At 42.0% G+C, this 18440-nt stretch overlaps 1 protein-coding gene and 1 pseudogene across 3 annotated transcripts in view; both read right to left on the reverse strand.

Annotated features, from left to right (window-relative positions):
* E2F3 (E2F transcription factor 3) overlaps positions 1-18440 on the reverse strand; it is a 75818-nt gene that overhangs the window by 12731 nt on the left and 44647 nt on the right. For all 3 annotated transcript variants that reach the window (XM_045199561.3, XM_024565460.3, XM_024565461.4), the window contains exon 2: positions 923-1034. In XM_045199561.3, coding sequence (XP_045055496.2) covers positions 923-1034 — 112 coding nt within the window. The remainder of the gene's footprint in view (positions 1-922; positions 1035-18440) is intronic.
* On the reverse strand, positions 16079-16197 carry LOC112309466 (U6 spliceosomal RNA; annotated as a pseudogene).

Here is an 18440-nt window from a genome sequence, read left to right on the forward strand (position 1 = left end):
GCAGGTGCTCAAAAATGTCTGTCAAATGAATGAGAAAGTGCTGTAGCCCCATGGGATCCGCACACGTGGAGCCTAACCAGATGGGGCGAGGTGACAAATCTCTCCAGCATTTGCGACAGGGCGCAGGCAGACCCACTTCAACTGGCCGTTCGGGCTCCAGTGTGTGTGTGTGTGTGTGTGTATATAACTTGCTCACCAATATTTCAAATAACGCTTTATTTGGATGAAGACTCTGAAATCGGGAAGAGTCTTTTAATCAAATCTCCCTGTCCCTCTTGAATGGAATTTCTTATTTAGTATTGTATCTATTCTGATAGGTCACAGGTCAAAGGTTTAATTTAGCAGTACACATAATCTGTCAACTGCCTAATTCATAAACTACAGGGAAGGAGAGAGAGAGAACAAAGTCTAATTTAGCCTTTACATTAAATGCCTACTTTTCTCTCTCCCAGAAGAAACGATGATCGTATCAATGCAAAGGGAAATGAGCTGCAGTTTACTGGGTCTCCATCAGTTCTTACGCTGCCTCATGCTGAGCTAGAATGTAGGCAACACAGACATCGGGGACTCTGGCACAGTTCGCCTGCACCCGGTTAACCTCGGTCTCTGAAGTAATGTCCGTGCAGGTTAGAATCAAATTTCATTGTAGGGCATAACAAGTAGCTGGTATTCTGAGTTGAAAAATGATATTGCACACATTTTAAGAGGCCTCCCCTTAAGTCAGTATTTAGGTACTGGAGTGATTCTGTAAACCTTTTGCTGGGTGCCCGCAGACACTGTATTTATTTTTTGGATAGGCACAGAAAGAAATGAAAAAGGACAAAACATGCCAAAATTATTCACATCTTGGCATCCTTCCAGCCACAAGCTTTGAAAGTTGGGAACCCGCACCACAGAGAATCAGAGATGAAAGAACCCTTACTTTTGGGACTGTCCGGACTTCGCAGTGCAGCTCTCCCCTTGCCCTTCGGAGTTTTTAAACCATCTGAGAGGTACTGATGACCGCTTTCTCCTAGCTCCAGCCTTCGCTTGGCCTGGAATAAGAAAGTACGATCATCCACCCCGGTCATATGGACAGTCACAAGAGGTGAGGCCGTTTGGAACCTGGCCCCTGCCCAATGCTCAGTGCTGCAGGCTCACGCCTGCTCTCACACCTCTGCGCCACTCACTCAGGCCTCGCTGGCCCCCACAGCCTGCGTTCTGGCTCTGGGGGCTGAGCTGTCACGCAAGCTGTCTTCATCTGCAGTGATCATCTGCGTACACTCAGATGGACAAATCCAGCATCCTTTAGGGTTAGGTCCAGAGCCACTTTGTTCATTTATTCCCTGATTCAACACACGCGCCAAGCACGGGGCTAGATACTGAGAATACAGTAGGCACCATGGAACTTAAATGAACTTCTCCCCAGTGAAACTTTGCTGCCTCTCTCCATCTCTGACCTGGGTTGGACCCCCTTCCTTGTGCCTCCCTAAACACTGTGTTTATTTGTATCATAACACTTATTGGATATGAGTTATTTTACTGATCTGGTTCTCATTTCCTTCCAGGCAGAGACTGTTTCCCATTTGTCTTTGTGCACCGAGTGCTTGGCGCAGAGCCTGGGTTTCTGTAGGTGTTCAATCTCTCTCCCTCTCTTTAGGTGACTGAATGGTAACACAACTAGTCACAGACTACAGATGGTCATTCGTCAGAATAACAAACATTGCAAACACCCAATCTTCAGCTTCAACTACTATTACTTCTGCCATTTTGTCATCAAACCTGGCAAATGAGAAATGCTCACCTTAGTTTTAAATTTATTTGCATTTCCCTTTAAAAATATCCACTTAGTGTCTTCTGTGTCCTGGGCACTGGGCACAGGGAACAGAAGGAAGACAGATGAGCCCTGAACTACCGAGGGCGTAGAGGGCATAGAGTCCACGAGAGAAGACAGATTATTAAGGAAGTAATTGTGTGGGCCCGATGGGTGTTCAGACAGACGTGGCGCCGACCAGACACCCCACACGGCAGTGCGTATCTCAGTTCATTTTAACGCAGGTGCTTCTAAATGGGGAAGTTCACAATTTCAAAATACCTCCCCATGAATAGAAACGAAAGTGACAACTTATCCGCTGATGATAAATATTCAGTTTCTCTACAGAAAGTTATCAGCAGTTGGTACTGTTCACTACAGTAAGCAGCTGGCCACACATGACTCATCCAAATTGACTTGGGCTATAAATTTTAAACGCACATTGGATTTTGAAGACAATCCAAAAAAAGGGTACAATATCTTAATTTGAATATTGATATGTTAAAATGATAGTGTGTTGGCTTTATAAGTGAGATAGTATTACAGTTGTTATTTCTCCTCTTTCCCTGTGTGTGTGTGTGTGTGTGTGTGTGTTTTACCATGTGGCTTACATTAGTGGCACAGATTATCTTTGTATTGCCTAAACATTACTCTGAAGGCCCAGGAATGACAATTCACCAGTTTGTTTTCTCAACTTCATTCCTCCCTCCCAAACGTGTGTCCAATCCTTTTGGAGGACTGTTGCTTTGGTTGGTTCAGCAAAATTCCCTCTTTATCAGGCGAATGTTCAGACGGCTCCTTGAGGGGGTAACCTCCCCACCCCCTCACAGTCTAAGCTGCAGACAGGTGGCCCAGGCCTGGCTGGCCACCACGGTCCATGCTCCTGTACCTCTTCCCTTCACACCACAGCAACTGGTCAGGGTGGCACACAACCCAAGCTGGGTGAACAAAGGCTAACTCCAGAAATTTTTCTGTACCTACTGGCAAGAAGAGGGTGTACCTTCCCAGTAAAACTGACATGTGGAAGCCGGAAGCTACCTGAGAACAGAGCCTCTGCAGGGGAAAGCAGAGTGGAGAGATGGAGAGAAAGGGGTCCGAGGCCACCATTCAAAGCTCTGGGTCAGGTCATACAAACACTGGGGGCAACAACTGGTCTTTCCCAGACTTTTCAGCTACATTAGTCAATAAAATCTTTTTGCTTAAAGCACTTGCAGTCGAGAACCTGAAAGTGTGCTGTTGCACGTGGCAGCGTGTGGGGTTAGCTGAGCAGGGCGCAACAGTGGGGCTGGCAACCCTGCTGAAGAGTAGCAGAGTGTGGGGGTCACTTCTTGTGGCCTTCAAGAAATGATCACTGATAGAGACAAGCCGCATCTGAGGTGGGCTTACCTGAGATAAAGAAAAGAGCTTTGCCATGGAGGCCCTGTTCTCTGTATAGCGCAATCCAAGAGGACAGACAGCTGTATTCTCTGCCCATGCTAACATCCGCAGAAGGAAGGCAAATGGGAAGAGTCTGGGACCCTCAGCTCTGTGCTCGTCAGGCTGTACTCTCCCTGAACCTTCACAGCAGAGAACCAACCGCTGGCCAGCAGCCTGGGGAATATTAGTTTTGCCTCCCCATCTGTGGCTATTGTTTCAAATTGCTCTTGAGGCAAAGGTCCATGGAAGCAGTAAACTGGAAGGCTAGGGAAATTCTCCAGAAATCTGTTGCTGAGAAACTGAGATGGAACTTTAAGGACTAGGACTAGTCATGGTGTGTGACTTTGGTTACCAAACACTAAGCTCTAGAGTTCACCAAATCCAAGGACTAGGTAGAAAAATCTACTAAATTTTAAAGGCATTTGTATTGCCAGAGAATCTCTATATCCAGAAAGCAAAAGTCTGTGATGTCTCGGCCACTAAGACAACCACTGAGCCTATAAATGGACACCAAGAAGATACGAGCTTTGAGAGGGTAGAAACTGAGGTAGCCATATTGACTCCACACGCCAGTCAGGTCTCCACCCAGCCTCCAAGAGCCAGCATTCGTGGTGAGAGGACATGACGTGCTATGGAGGCGACCCCTGTGCTACTCTCCTTTTCCACATGGATGCTTTCTGTTGGGTCCCCCTGTCACCTTCCCCCACTGTCTAGTGAGTGGGGTTGAACTTGCAGTTCCTAGATCTGAGGGTGGGCATAATAACTGGGCTCCTCTTTTGGGAAAAGGCTAGTAATTTTGACATATAACGGAGCAGCATTACTTTTAAAAAAGTGACTTTAACTTTGTATTTATTGTGTTTAGAGACAGAGGGAGAAGAGGAAGAGAGAAAGAGCGAGAGTGAAACATCGATTTGTTGTTCCATGTATTCATGCATTCATTGGTTGATTCTTGTACGTGCCCTGACCAGGATCGAACCTGCAACCCTGGCACATTGGGAGGACACTGTAACCCAATGAACTACCTGGACAGGGCTTGGAGCAGCATCACTTTAATTTAGCAAATTCAAGAACACATCTTGGTAATACACAAAAACAAAAAACTAGATGGGAGGATTTAAACAGTGCAGATGGTCTCTGCCTACACCCCCTTGCCCTGGGCTGAGCACCAGAACAGATGAAAATCTCTTCTCTTGGTCATCTCAATTTTTGGTTACTGTTAGGGTGAACACCTTGCTGAGCTGAGTTATTTGGCTTGTAAAGAGATTTCATATTACAAGGCTCCTAAGCAGGAGTCAAGGCTGGACAGAAGAGATGCTGTGCAGATCACCCACATGGCACCTTCCTGGAACCTCAGCTCCAACTAAGATCACATTCCTCACAAGCAAATGACAGGATTAATTAATGGTCAGGCAGCCGAGCAGTGGGCTGTGGGGAGCACCACAGTTTCCACCTGCCTGACATTTGTTGCCTCCATTTTTTTCTGCCGGGGAAGGAACTTAGTTCAGGTGGTTTCTACGTTTCCGAGCTTGAAAACAAAAGGTCTCATATTGTTAAACATCTTAAACTGACCCTTCCCATCAAGGTTACAAAGGGGAGTACTGTAATCTGAGCCTGCCAACCAGCGCATTCCAGTGTTTTAACTAAGACGACTGGTTTAGGGATGGGCCCCATGAAAAAAGTGGAATGAATCACTCAATCCTGGGATTTTTGTTGAAAAGTACTCGGTTCTTTTCACTGGGAGTTATTAGGCAGTAGGGTATAATCCTGGAGTTGCCTGGGAACTGAGCCAACAGAGGAGAAAACAGAGCTAAGCGCTGGAGAAAGGCTTGAGTCCCAATACCTTCAAGGGAGGTGGCTAGATACAGCCAGGCCCAAAGGCAGCCCTACCCTAGACTTTCACTTGTGTGAGCCAACAGACTCCCTTTGTGTTACAAGACAACTGAGTTAGATGACTACCACTGGCACCCAGGAGCCCCGATGTTATGGCCCTTTAGTATTAACTATCACACAATGAATATTTGAGTGTTTACCATATATTATGCACCGCATTAATTGCTTTCCAAATAATTATGTCATTTTCATACAACCTCACAAAGTAGCTATTACTATCTCTGATTTTACAGGAGAAAACTAAGGTTTAGTGTTTAAATAACTTTTCCAAGACTATGCGTCCAGTAAGAATGCCTACACCAAAGTCCATGCTTATAATCCCTTTATGAAAGTTTATTATATTGATACCATCTTAACTTTATGATTACACATAAAGAATTCTGTTTTCATAATAAAAAAACTTTCCTTTAAATAAATGGTCATGGTAATTCAAACAGCACAAATAGATATACATCAAAAGCATATTTTCTCCTAATCTTGAGCCTTAATTCCCTTCCTTAAAGGCAAGCGCTGGTAAGTTACTTTGACAAGTGTTTAGGTAGTCTACGTAAATACACACACCACACCTTTAAAAATTGTATACAAATGGTGGCAAACCACATACTATTCCTACAACACTCTTCAGGGTTTGAGTACTATCCGTGTATTTAGAGTGACCTTATTTTTCATAGCCGCATAGTACTGTATTACTATACCATGGCTTGTTTACTTAATGAGGAATGTACTTGGCTGGGGTGTCTGCAGCTTCCCCGGGAACCCAGCACTGGGGGCGGGCTCTGGGCTGCTACTCTACCACCACCTGCTCAAGACAGTCCCCCTGGATCCCAAACGGCAAGGATGCAAGAACATCCTTGCTGCTGGAACCCGGGAATCTGAAGCAGGAGGTCAGCGAGGGGTATTCCTCGATGTAAACAAGTCTCCTGAAATACCTCTGGGAGACCTTTGTTTATGATCATGGGACCAAAACCTCAGTCTTTAGCAGCTAAGTTTCTCCAGAGCCTTGCCCATGGCATGTACTCAGTCGAATTTACTTACTTATTTTGAACGAATCAAGAAATAAATTTCCAAAGGCTCTTGGCAGGTAAATCATAAGCTCAAACATTACCAACCTGCAAGGGGAATGTTTAAAACATATCTATCAATCGATCGATAGCTAATAGATATGTGTATGTATTTATAGATCCTGGAGATTAACCTCTAGACACAAGGTGGGACAAAAGTAGGCTTACAGTTGTGAGTACCTGAAACATTTATTCTTGTATTATTTGTTAATTAGTGTACTATTTTCCACATGAGTAAACAGTGAATCTACGTTTGTCCCACGCTGTATTTGAAAAGATTTTCAAGAAATGTAAAGAGGAAAAAGTACAGCTGCAGTAAGATATGTATAACATGATCATATAGGGGTAAAAAATGATAAAACTATAGACCTCACTATAAAATTGCCATGTATCCATACAGGAAGAGGTCTGGAAAGATCCACATTGAGTGTTAGTGGAGGTAATCTCTGAGAACTAAAATACAGGGTATTAATTTCATGCTTAGAGTTCTGTAGTGTCTGATTGTATTTTTAAAAGTGATGCGTCTATATAGGTGTTACATCCTAGCAATTCCACGTCTTGGGAGTATATTCTGAGAACATGTTTCTAGGGTTGGTACATTAAAGGAAGCACAGCCAGTTTTTTTTAAATATTTACATTTTCCACGTAAGTACAACATAAATGCCCAATCTCAGAAGAATAATTCAGGAAGTTCCTACACATTTATATAATGGAATGTTATGCAGTTGATAATGATGTACATCTATGTATGGTTTTAGAAAGCAGGTGTGAGTAGTAAAATTAATTGTGTTTTTGTAGGGAAATTATATGCACAGAAATAAGGTATCTAAGAATACATACCAAATAGTTTGAGAATTAATCTTTGCGTGGTAGGATTATGGTTTTATTTTCTTCTTAGCTTTTTATATTTCTAAATTATTTTAGGGTGAGCGTGGGTTACTTGCATTACAAGAAAAACAAAAATTACTTCCATTTGAGGTTAAACAAAACAAGACTGGTAGTTTATTTTTTAAGACCGTTGAAAATCTCAAGCAGCATTCACTGTGTATGGCTCTGGATTCCACACAGAAATGGGCTGTGCTCCAGAAGAGCATCCCTGCTTCACGGTGGGAAGGCAAGTGGTGTTCTTATCTACCATTCAACTGAGCCACCGGAAAAAATTAAATCATGAAAAAGGCATGGCCTGCTGTAGTTTAACAAACTGTGAACACTAAAATAAACTCCCTTCACCCCAGTTAATAGGAGATCTGGGCAGGGAAAAGAACTAGATATATGATACATTTTGTCTCAAAGCCAAACATGAGACAGGCATTTTGAACAGAGGAAGAAGGGAAATAGAAGAAAATGGAAATTAAATGAAAAGAATGAGGACCAGGTTAAGCACATTAGTGAAATAACCCAAAGGAGAAATCTCCAGCTGGAGCCCAGACCACAGCTGAGTCTCCCTCGGAATTTGGCCACCAGCTCAGCAGGTTAGGCAGGAGGGTTTTACTAAAGGAATACCTAGCTTCCAGTTGTAACTACCATATTTGATGCAGATTCACTGCTGTACTCATTCAGTCATTTTGAATGCAACGGCCACACAGTACACACGCTCACTCATCAGCGTCTACCGCCCCACTGACCAGTACAGTGAAGTTGTCATTGCTCATCCACGTGCATTCCAGTCCACTCTCCTTGACTGCCAGGTTACACTGATGTCACACAAACCATTCTTGTTAGATTAACAATGGCCGGACTTTTCCCTGACAGACCGCACCTGAAAGCTTCTAAAGGAAAAGGAATCTCAAACTGAATCATGACTTTTGGAATAGAAGTCATTTACCTATGAACTGGTGGACTGCCTTTCTACGTACATTTATTGTTTTAAAAATCAATGCACATGATTTTTAAAAATCCACTAGCTCAGAGAGCTTATGGCTACCTCCCCAGGGTCACCTCTGTGTCTCTAAGTAAGAAGCTTACACAGCCATTTCTGGGTTTAGCCATTTTCTTTCTTTATGTACATGTCCTTTATGATACCATAACCATCTCTTCCACACTTTTCCCAATAGTTACATCATTATCTTTGTTTAAATTAAAAGCCAGTGCTGTGCATTTTGACTATACAAGTAGCAGAGGTAAATAGTATACTAAGATTGCATTTCCTGCCTTGTAAAGCTCGTTTGTATCCTTGGGAGTTTCCAATTGTCTTTCCTGGTTTTTGGCACCATTTGCCTTGACCACATCCTCAACTTTTCCAACTCTCCATATCGTATCAAATACTCTATTTAGTCTCCATTTTTTCTTCTGCCTGAAACCCTTGGACCTCCTGCTGTCTAGAGACAAGACTGACTGTTCTCCAAGCCTGTGTCACAGCTGTCTTGCTACAGTTTTCCCTCGCTGCATGCAGTGTTGATGTATGAGGTGGACACTTGTCTTTTATTTGAATGCCCAGCCTCTGAACCTGCACCCCTATTATTAGAAGTTCCCCACTTTGTCAGTCTTGGTGGGAGGCACAGCCACCTTTCTACCACAGAAGCCTAAGACCCCCATTGCCCTTTCTCAGCTTCCCTGAACCTGGGGCCAGAGCCGTTACCTAGGCTGGCACGGGCAGGCACACCCCGCGGGACTTGGGACCTGGAGTGGCTCGTGTGAGAAAGCCCAGTGGTAACGGCTGGGGAGCCTGGGAGAAGGGACTAAAGTGACACCAGCCTTGTTCTGTGGTTCCATGTCTTGGCTGGGGCTCAGGCTATTGACCCCTCTGTTTCTGTCTGTTCTCTAAGCCTGGTTCTCTAAAAATATTCCCGGCAATCTAGTTACTTTCAGTAAATTCCTTTCCTGCTTAAGTTAGCCGGAGTTGACCACATGGTTTATCAACTGTTTTCTTGGAACACACCTTAACAAAAGTATGGAAGAGAAAATTTGCCTCCCTATGTACCTGAAATGCGTGTTTCACCCTCACACTTGGATAGTTTGGCTGGGCCGGCCACCACTTGACTCAGAACTCTGAAGGCACTGCTCCCGTGCCTATGATAGAAACCTACAACCACCGATTCTCACTCCTTTGAAGTTACTCTACTTTAATCTCTCTGTAACCTTCCAGGCCTGTCTCACATTACTGTAAAATCTCATAACGTATTCAGGTGTGCGCCTTCTGTCACTCAATGTGTAAGAAACTCACGGGCTCCTAAAAACCACATGTGCTGATTGCAGCCTTAAGAAATAACTTGTGTTGTAAATCACTCCCTCTTGTCTCTGTCTAACCTTTCTAAAATTCCTGTTCCTTTTTAGATTGATCCTCTAAAGCTCTTCGTTCCTTCCTTTCCTCTTATTTTATGAATAGATAGCCTCTCTGATGCCACTTATTATTTCCTTTTAAAGTATTCTTTGGTTTCCTGTTTAATCGGTTTTCTTCAGTCATATTTTCCTATCATTAAAGAAAATCTTGATCTCACTGTATGATGTTGTAGTCTTTTCTCAAACGTCCAGTCAAGCTTTGTGCCTGGTCACATTTCAGAGTAGAGAGTCCACTGACAACTGGCAGCTGCATGATTCAAGTTGAGGTCATACCCTTAAATGCCAGAATGGAACCAATTCATTTATTTTGAGATTTCGCAAAAATTGTTTGTCTGGAAAAAGACCCCTGCATTCCAGACATCCGTTCTGTGTGAAGATGTTCACATGACTCCCCTCTCTACCCTTGGTTAGGCCACACCTGAGCTGCCGTGGTTCCCGAGCGCAGACTCACACTCTTCTGGGCCATAGCTGCTCCTGCTGTGCTGTCCGGATCTTCACTCCTCCGTCCTTCCTGTTTTCCAGACACCTGTTGAATTATCTTATCCACTAAGAGCCCCACTTTCTTTTTTAATTATTATTTTAAAAAACCTGTTTATTATATTTTCAGAGGTTTTCAAGGGGAAAGAGATAAATATGTATGAAACTGCCTCTCTGAACCACAAACAGGCCTCTTTTTATTTAATTGTCACTTATCAGCAAGTGGTATGACCACTCACTATGTGTAAGGCACTGCGTTAGGCACTTCACATCGGTACATAAACTAGGCAATGATTTCTTTTGCAAATACAAGCTGAAGCCCTAATAACTTTCCTACCTAGGTCTCTACCCCAATTATTGTATGTTGATCTTAAAAACCAAAACTCCTGGAGACCTTTCATAGATTAACTCTCTATCAATGTACGCATATACATAATCCATCCCAAATTAAGAGTGAAGGGATAAGAAGTTTAAGACAAAGTCCTGATTACTAAATTAAATAGACCCTATGTTAATCAGCTGAAATAAGAGAAAATGAGTAATATTTTTGGACTTCCAGTCAAGATGGTGGCATGAACAGACATGGCTTACCTCTGTGCACAACCATATCAAAATTATAACTAAAATATAGAACAACCATCATTCAGAACCATCAGAAATCAAGGTGAATGGAAGTCTGACAACTATAGAATTAATGAAGCCAGATCCATCCAGACTGGTAGGAGGGGCGCAGATGTGGAACAGGCTTGTCCCACACCCACGTGCAGTGCATAAAAATTCGGGAGGGCTATCTCGGGAGTGAGGAGTCCCAGCCCTATACTAGGCCCTCAAGCCCAGGGTTCCAGTGCCAGGAAGATAAGTCCCCACCACTTCTGGCTGCAAACACCAGTGAGGACTGATGGTAGGAGAAACTGCTTGAGACCCAAGCAGTTCCTCTTAAAGAACCCACACACAGACTCACCTACTCACACTCTCCCTCTGAGCTCCAGCACTGGGGGAGCAGCTTAAAGGCACCAGTGGCATATAGGGAGGAACTGAAGTATTTGCATTGAAGTGAGCAGAGGCCATTGTCCCTTTTCTAAATCTCCTGCCACAGAGCCACACAGCTGGTAAGCTGGTACCGTAGCTGAAACTCCCATCAACCTGGCTAACACTGACCCACCTTAGAGATCCCCAGAGACTCCACCCCACCCAATTAACCGCCCCACCCATGCTTCTTTCCACATGAATGGCTGGTCTTAGCTAAAGCTGTACAACTTCTTAAATCCTCTCAAACAAGCAACAGCTGGCCTCAGTGAGCCCCAGCCCAGCACTAGCAGCTGCCATCTCAGATTGCTTTATAGTTCAGGTAGGGTGGCCACGGGGAAAACAGAGGGGGGTGCTAATCTTGGCCTGTACCACCCGGGAAACCCCAAGGTCAGGGCATCCAGTGGGCAGCTACAGACCGCATTGGTACACTACCACCTTACCCCTGCACAGCAGATCCTCCATGGAGGGCAGAAGTTGGCGGTCAGTGGTCACAGCCAATCCTTGCAGCTGACTAGCCTGGGTAAATCCCTCCTATAGATCTGTCAACAGCTACCATGGCTCAACTAAGAGAGGAGGTTGTACTCAGTCCACACGAAGGGTACACCTCAAGTACCCAGCTTGGGTGATAGGGGAGACTGTGTCACTGGACCCTATAGGACACCTACTACATTAGGCCACTCTACCAAGACATGGAGTCAAAGCAGCTCTACCTAATACATAGAAACAAACACAGGGAGGCTGCCAAAATGAGGAGACCAAGAAATATGGCCCAAATGAAAGAACAGATCAAAACTCCAGAAAAAAAGCTGAATGAAACAGAGATAAGCAATCTATCAGATGCAGAGTTCAAAACACTGGTTATAAGGATGCTCAAGGAACTTAGTGAGGACCTCAGCAGCATAAAAAAGATCCAGTCAGAAAATAATTGAAATAAAGAACAATTGACAGGGAAACAACAGCAGAGTGGACGAAGCTGAGATTCAAATCAATGATTGGGAGCAAAATGAAGCAAAAAACAACCAATCAGAACAACAGGAAGAAAAAAGAACACAAAAAAATGAGGGTAGTGTAAGCAGCCTCTGGGACAACTTCAAGAGGTCCAACATTTGCATCATGGGGGTGCCAGAAGGAGAAGAGAAAAGGCATGAAATTGGAAATCTATTTGAACAAATAATGAAAGAATAATTCCATAATTTGGTGAAGAAAATAGACATACAAGTCCAGGAAGCACAGAGAGTCTCAAGCAAGATGGATGCAAAGAGGCCCACTCCAAGATACATCATCATTAAAATGCCAAAGGTGAAAGACAAAGATGGAATCTTAAAAGCAGCAAGAGAAAAGAAGTTAGTTACCTACAGGGGAGTTCCCAGAAGACTGTCAGCTGATTTTGTAAAAGAAAATTTGCAGGCTTGAAGGGATTAGCAAGACATACTCAGAGTCATCAAAAGCAGAGACCTGAAGCCAAGATTGCTCTACCCAGCAAAGGCATCATTTAGAATTGAAGGGCAGATAAAGAGCTTCCCAGACAAGAAAAAACTAAAGGAGTTCATTATCTCCAAGCCATTATAATATGAAAATTTAGAGAGATTTATTTAAGAAAAAGACAACCAAAACTATGAACAATAAAATGGCAAAAGTACTTATCAACAACTGAATAAAACACAAACTAAGCAAACAAGAAGAACAGAGACAGAGTCATAGACAAGGAGAGTGTTTTGATGATTGTCAGATGGCAGGGGGTTGTGGGGGAATGGGTGAAAAAGGTGAAGGGATTAAGAAGCACAAATAGGTAGTTACAGAATAGTCATGGGGCTGTAAAGTACAACATAGGAAGTGGTGTTGCCAAAGAACTTATATGAGACCCATGGACATGAACAATGGTGGGGAGATTGCCTGAGGGAGTGGGGGATGCTGGGTGAAAGGGTGTCAAGGGGGAAAAATCAGGACAACTGTAATAGAATAATCAATAAGATATAATTTTAAAAAAAGAACAAAAACAAAAAAAGAGGAAATGAGTAATATTTTTAATAAGAGAAATGCTGTGATTACTTTTTATATCCATGAATCTCTTTAGAGACCACAGTGGTCTCTAAGTCAGAGCGGACAAAACGTTTTCATCTGCCATAAAATGTTTAAGTTCTATTATTACCTTTGAACCCTAAATTTTATATTGTTTTTCTGAAAAATAAACAGCAGAGAAAACTGCAATTAAACCACTAACTTAAAAGAGGGTTTTAAATTTGTTTATATTATCAAATTCATATTTTCCTATGATAAATAATTGCTAATCTTAAATATGTAGTTATTGACGATAAAAGGGAATTTAAGAATTCTTCTCCTCAGATATCTCTATTTCCAGTTTGGAGGTTAGCAAAGCATTTCAAACATGTTCCGGGATGGGCTGTAATGAAGCTTAGGCTCCAATTCTGCTGCTCAGATGCCTGTAGGATACTTGACCCTCCCACCGAGTAAAACTATTGAGTTTATCTGTACTTCCCTTTCTGATTCCTACTTTTGGGTCTTAAGATTTTACCTCCCTTCAACACCAATGGAATATACCAGAAGTTGACATTTTCTGTAAAAGGCCATGTAGCAAATATTTTAGACCTCGTGGGACATAGTTCTATTGTAGCTACTCAATTCTGCTATAGCAAGAATACATAAATGAATGGGCTTCTCTGTATTTCAATAAAACTTTCTTTGCAAAATTGGCAGTGGACCAGATTTGGCCAGCAGGCCAGTTTGTGGACTCAATGGATTAAACCAATACCCTGTAATTATTACTGTTTGTTAAAGGATATCTATATTGCTCATAACAAATACTAAAACTTTATGAAGTGAGGAAACCAATCATCTTTTTGGATAATTAAATTACATCCGACATACTTTGTGTTATATGTAAGGACTAGAAAAAAGTGCTAAAAATAAAAGCAGATTTAAACTATCCATTTGAATAGTTGCACCTCATCCTATCCATAGAAAACAAAGATAATTAAACACATGGAGATACTTTTTATGTCAGTGACTCACAGCGAAAAAGTTACTGTAGTTTGCCGTGTATGATGCGTTCCTGTGTATAACGTGTATCCATATTTTTGGCCTAAGCTTTCTGGGGAAAAAAGACACCCCAAACACCTTTTGTTTTAATTTTTAAATCCAATGATTTATTTATTTATATGTAGAAACAAAACTGAATATCGCATTTCAGGGTATTATTTTGTATACAGGTATTGTTGCTTTCTAGAGCTACACTTGTAATGCATAAACATAAAAAGAAGAATTAAAAACATTTATATAGATACGGTATTACTACTAACTATGTATAATACACACCCTTAATTTTCCCTCAAAAATTTGGGCAAAATTGTGCATTACACATCGCAAAATACGTTAGTTTATAGGTGCAATGAAGAGCCATAAAGAAAGTCTTGCTATGGGTTCATCAATTCAGAGGGTAGTAATTCAATTGCTTCATTATTAGTACCCCCAAAGTCTGTCAGCACACTTTCTCCCATTGAGGTATCACTGACACATCGGGTACCTGTTCTGAACAGTTACTTTATAACCCAGTTGCTAAAATGGCTCGCAGCACAGTGCTAGCTAGCAATGCAGTCCCGGGAAAAGAGCGCATGTTTAATTACCCCTCTGGCTCTAAGCACAGGGCACCTGGTGCTGGTGGACATAGCTTCGCCGACTACCCCCTGGTGCAGGAGTGAGGAAGAAGGACTCCAAGAAGTAAGAATACTCTTGCAAGACTTACGAACCTAAGAACTAATTACTTTAAGAAATACAAAGAACTTTAATACATAATTTGAAAGCTGAAAAGTGCTGCTTTCCTGCTCACTCCACGTTCACTCACTGGCAACTTCAATTCCTGTATTTGAGGGTGAGGAGTTTAAGGACTGCAGTACAATGAGGAAGAGTCTAGGAGGAAGCCAATGAACTCCCTGAGTCCAGATGGTGGAGGTGAGAATTCTAGTTACTTTGATGTAGAATTCTGACAGACTCCTGGAAAGGAGAAAATTGTCCCGAGAGAGAACCTTGGAAATCTGCAGAAAGTGCCCCTTGAGAATTCAGCACTGTACCCATCAGTACAATATGTGAGAAAAGTACTCAAGGTCAGGGGGAAAAAAGTACCTGAAAAAGAATAGAAAACAGCACCTAGAGCCTCCACAGGGCACGAAATAGAAGGCATGTTGTTCGGACAACTGTTCCCACTAGCCAGGCAGGAAGAAGAAACAAATCCAAACCCTTGTTACTCCCAAGGCACAGGCTAGAGTACCCAGGAGGGTGCTGTTTCATTAGTGTGGCAAAAGCAGCTCTGGGGTAAACCCTGCTCTGGTCCTGTCTAACAACGCAAGACTTCAAAGACAAAACTGTTTCTAAGACCCACAGCTGCATCTCAGAACACAATTCACGAACAACTACAGAAGGACAAACATGTCTAGCACCAAACAATGACCATCATCTCACCAAAAATGACCAGGCTTCCAAGGAAGCATGAAAATGTGATCCATATTTGGAGAAAAATCAATCAGTCAAATCCAACCTAGAACCAATACAAATGTAAGAACACAGAAAAGAGCTAATGTAACTGTACTCCACATGTTCAAAAGGTTAGGTAGAGACATCAATGATAAAAACCTAGATTCAAGAAGCTCAACGAATCCCTACCATACACACACATAAAACTACATCAAGGCACATCCCAATCACACTGCTCAAAATCAGTGACAAAGGGAGAAAATATTAAAAGCAGCCAGGGGTCAGCTTGGGGGGGTGGGGTGGGGGGGAGTGGGGGGAGGGCAGGTCGGGGATGCTATGAACAGAGAAATAAAAATAACAGATTTAACTTGTAATGGTGTAGCTAAATAGTGGAGCAACATCTTTAAAAGTAGTGAGAGAAACGGTCAAACTAGAATTCCATACCCAGCTAGAATATCTTTCTAAGATATTAACAAATCCAAGGCAAAATAGACTTTTTCAGAGATATAAAGGCTGAAAGAATTCTTCATCAGCAGGCTTTGCACTAGAAAAAATATTAAAAGAAGTTCTTCAAGCAGAAGGAAATGCCGGTGGAAATATGGAGCTATTCAAAACAACTAAGAGCATTAGAAACGGGAACTACATAGGGAAATAGGTAAGCCCCCCCCCCTTTATGTGAATTTGCGTGTCATCCTTGTGCAGGGGCCACGCTAACCTTCTCCGTATAGTTCCAGTTTTAGTACGTGTGCTGTTGAAGTGAGCAAGCACCCCATCCTCCACATTTAAACTGCTTTAAAAGATGACTGTCTAAACAAAAATAGTAAATTGTATTGTGGAGTTGATAACAAATATATAAATACATAAGAGTAATAACATAATGCCAAAGAGGTGAAAAATAAAAGCATATTATAAAATAAGTGGTTTTTAAGCAGACATAAGAATGAATAGGGTAAGTGCAAAGGGCCAAGAACAAACAAAGCAATTCTGAAGAAAAATGACATAGTAGAGAGACTTGCCTTACCAGATATCTAGGTTTTTACTGTAAAACTGCAGTAATTAGAGAAATGCAAATTAAAACCACAATGAGACATCACCTCAACCTGTCAGAATGGCTATCATCTATAAATAAACATCGGCAAGGATATGGAGAAAGGCGAACCCTTGCGTACTACAGGTAGGACTGCAGACAGGTGCAGCCACTGTGGACAACAGTATGGAGTTACCTCAAAAAATTGAAAATGGAACTGCCTTCTGACCCAGCGATTCCACTTCTGGGAATATATCCAAAGGAACCCAAAAACTAATTGGAAAGAACATAAGCACCCCTATGGTCACTGCGGCGTTATTTACAATCGCCTAGATTGGGAAGCAGCCCAGGTGTCCACCAGTAGATGAGTGGGTAAAGCAGCCACGGTACATTGACACAACGGAATGCTACTCAGCCATAAAAAAGAAGAAAATTTTACCCTTTGCGACAGCATGGTTGGACCTGGAGAACATTATGCTACGTGAAATCGAATAAACAAACTGAACTAATAAGCAAAATAGAGACAGACTTATAATAGAGAGCAGGCTGACAGCTCTGGGGTAGGGAGGGGTTGAGGGTGGAGGGATCAAGCAAAAAAGAAAATGAGAAAGAAGTCATAGACATGGAAAATACTGTGGTGAGTGGGGGGGGGTGGAGGTAGAAGAGGGAATGGGGGGGGAATAGGTGGTAATGGAATAAAAACAAACTACTACAGTAATTAGTGAAATGTATACCAGCACAGGATTAGGCAAATAGACTGAGACTAGAATGGAAAATCCTGAAACAACTCCACACACACATGTAAACGTCACATACTGCAAACGGGTCAATGCAGATCACTGGAAAGGATGGACTAGCTAATAAATGGCGCTGGGACAACTGTTTATCTGAGAAGAAAAAACATAATTGTATTCCTGCTTCAAATGAAATTCAACTCCAGACCTAAATGAAGTTTTTAAAGCTCCAACCTTTAAAGCTAAAGTTATGAAAAGAAACAAGGAATACTCGACGTCATGGGAGAGGTTTTCTTGAAACAGAAATGCACAATCATACATGCAAAAAGCTGTATTGAAATTAACTGTGGTCATCAAAAGACCACAATGACATTATGAGGCCAAGCCACAGATTTGGAGAGAATGTGTGCAATGCACATAATCTCCTTGGAATTAGTATCCAGAATAGATAAGAAATCAGTAGAAGCCAACAAGAAAGAGGCATAGGACCCAAGAGAAAAACAGCTAAGAGATGGGAATGAGGCAATTCCCAGAAGAGGTTAGTAAATGGTCAAAATATTAGAATATGTAATCAGGGAAATGTAAATTAAAATAACTTTTTCATACCCATCAGACTGGTAAAAATTGAGAAGTCTAAAAAGACCAAATGTTGAAAACATGCGGAACTGTTCCACCTTGCTACTGGGATGACGGAAGAACCCCTCAGGAGAGACATTCCATCGATATTTGGTGAAAACCAGCTCCTCAGTCGGCACCACGTGAACAGAATTTACAGAGTAGCGTTAGGTCAGTATTGGGCCATGGTAATCGACATAGATGAATCATACAATACTCAGTAAAAAAATATCTAAGAATGTTCACGGTATCCACGCCATTAAATAGCACTAGAATAATACATATGTAGCAAAATAACACACGCCTAATACATACATAGAAAGTATGAAAATGCAGGAAAATATAGAGGAAAAAGAGAACATACACTTGGGGAAGGAAACAACAGTTTTCAACTGTATCGTTAATGTTGTCACATGGTGCTATTCTATTAAAGTACATGATGATGGAAGAGCCTCCGTTATACTAATTGTCCAAAGAAGCACCCTGTTCCTGGGGACCAGATTACTTAAAATGTACTACACACACCAAAAAATTACAAGTGTATCCCCTTTGTAATGACAGAATTTTACCAAAAGGCCTATTTTTTTTGCTTTTTTGAGAAATTCCCTAGAGTTGAAAGGAGATAGAGTGGAATC

Source organism: Desmodus rotundus, chromosome 3 (genome assembly GCF_022682495.2).
Source record: "Desmodus rotundus isolate HL8 chromosome 3, HLdesRot8A.1, whole genome shotgun sequence".
In the NCBI taxonomy this organism is placed as follows: domain Eukaryota; kingdom Metazoa; phylum Chordata; class Mammalia; order Chiroptera; family Phyllostomidae; genus Desmodus; species Desmodus rotundus.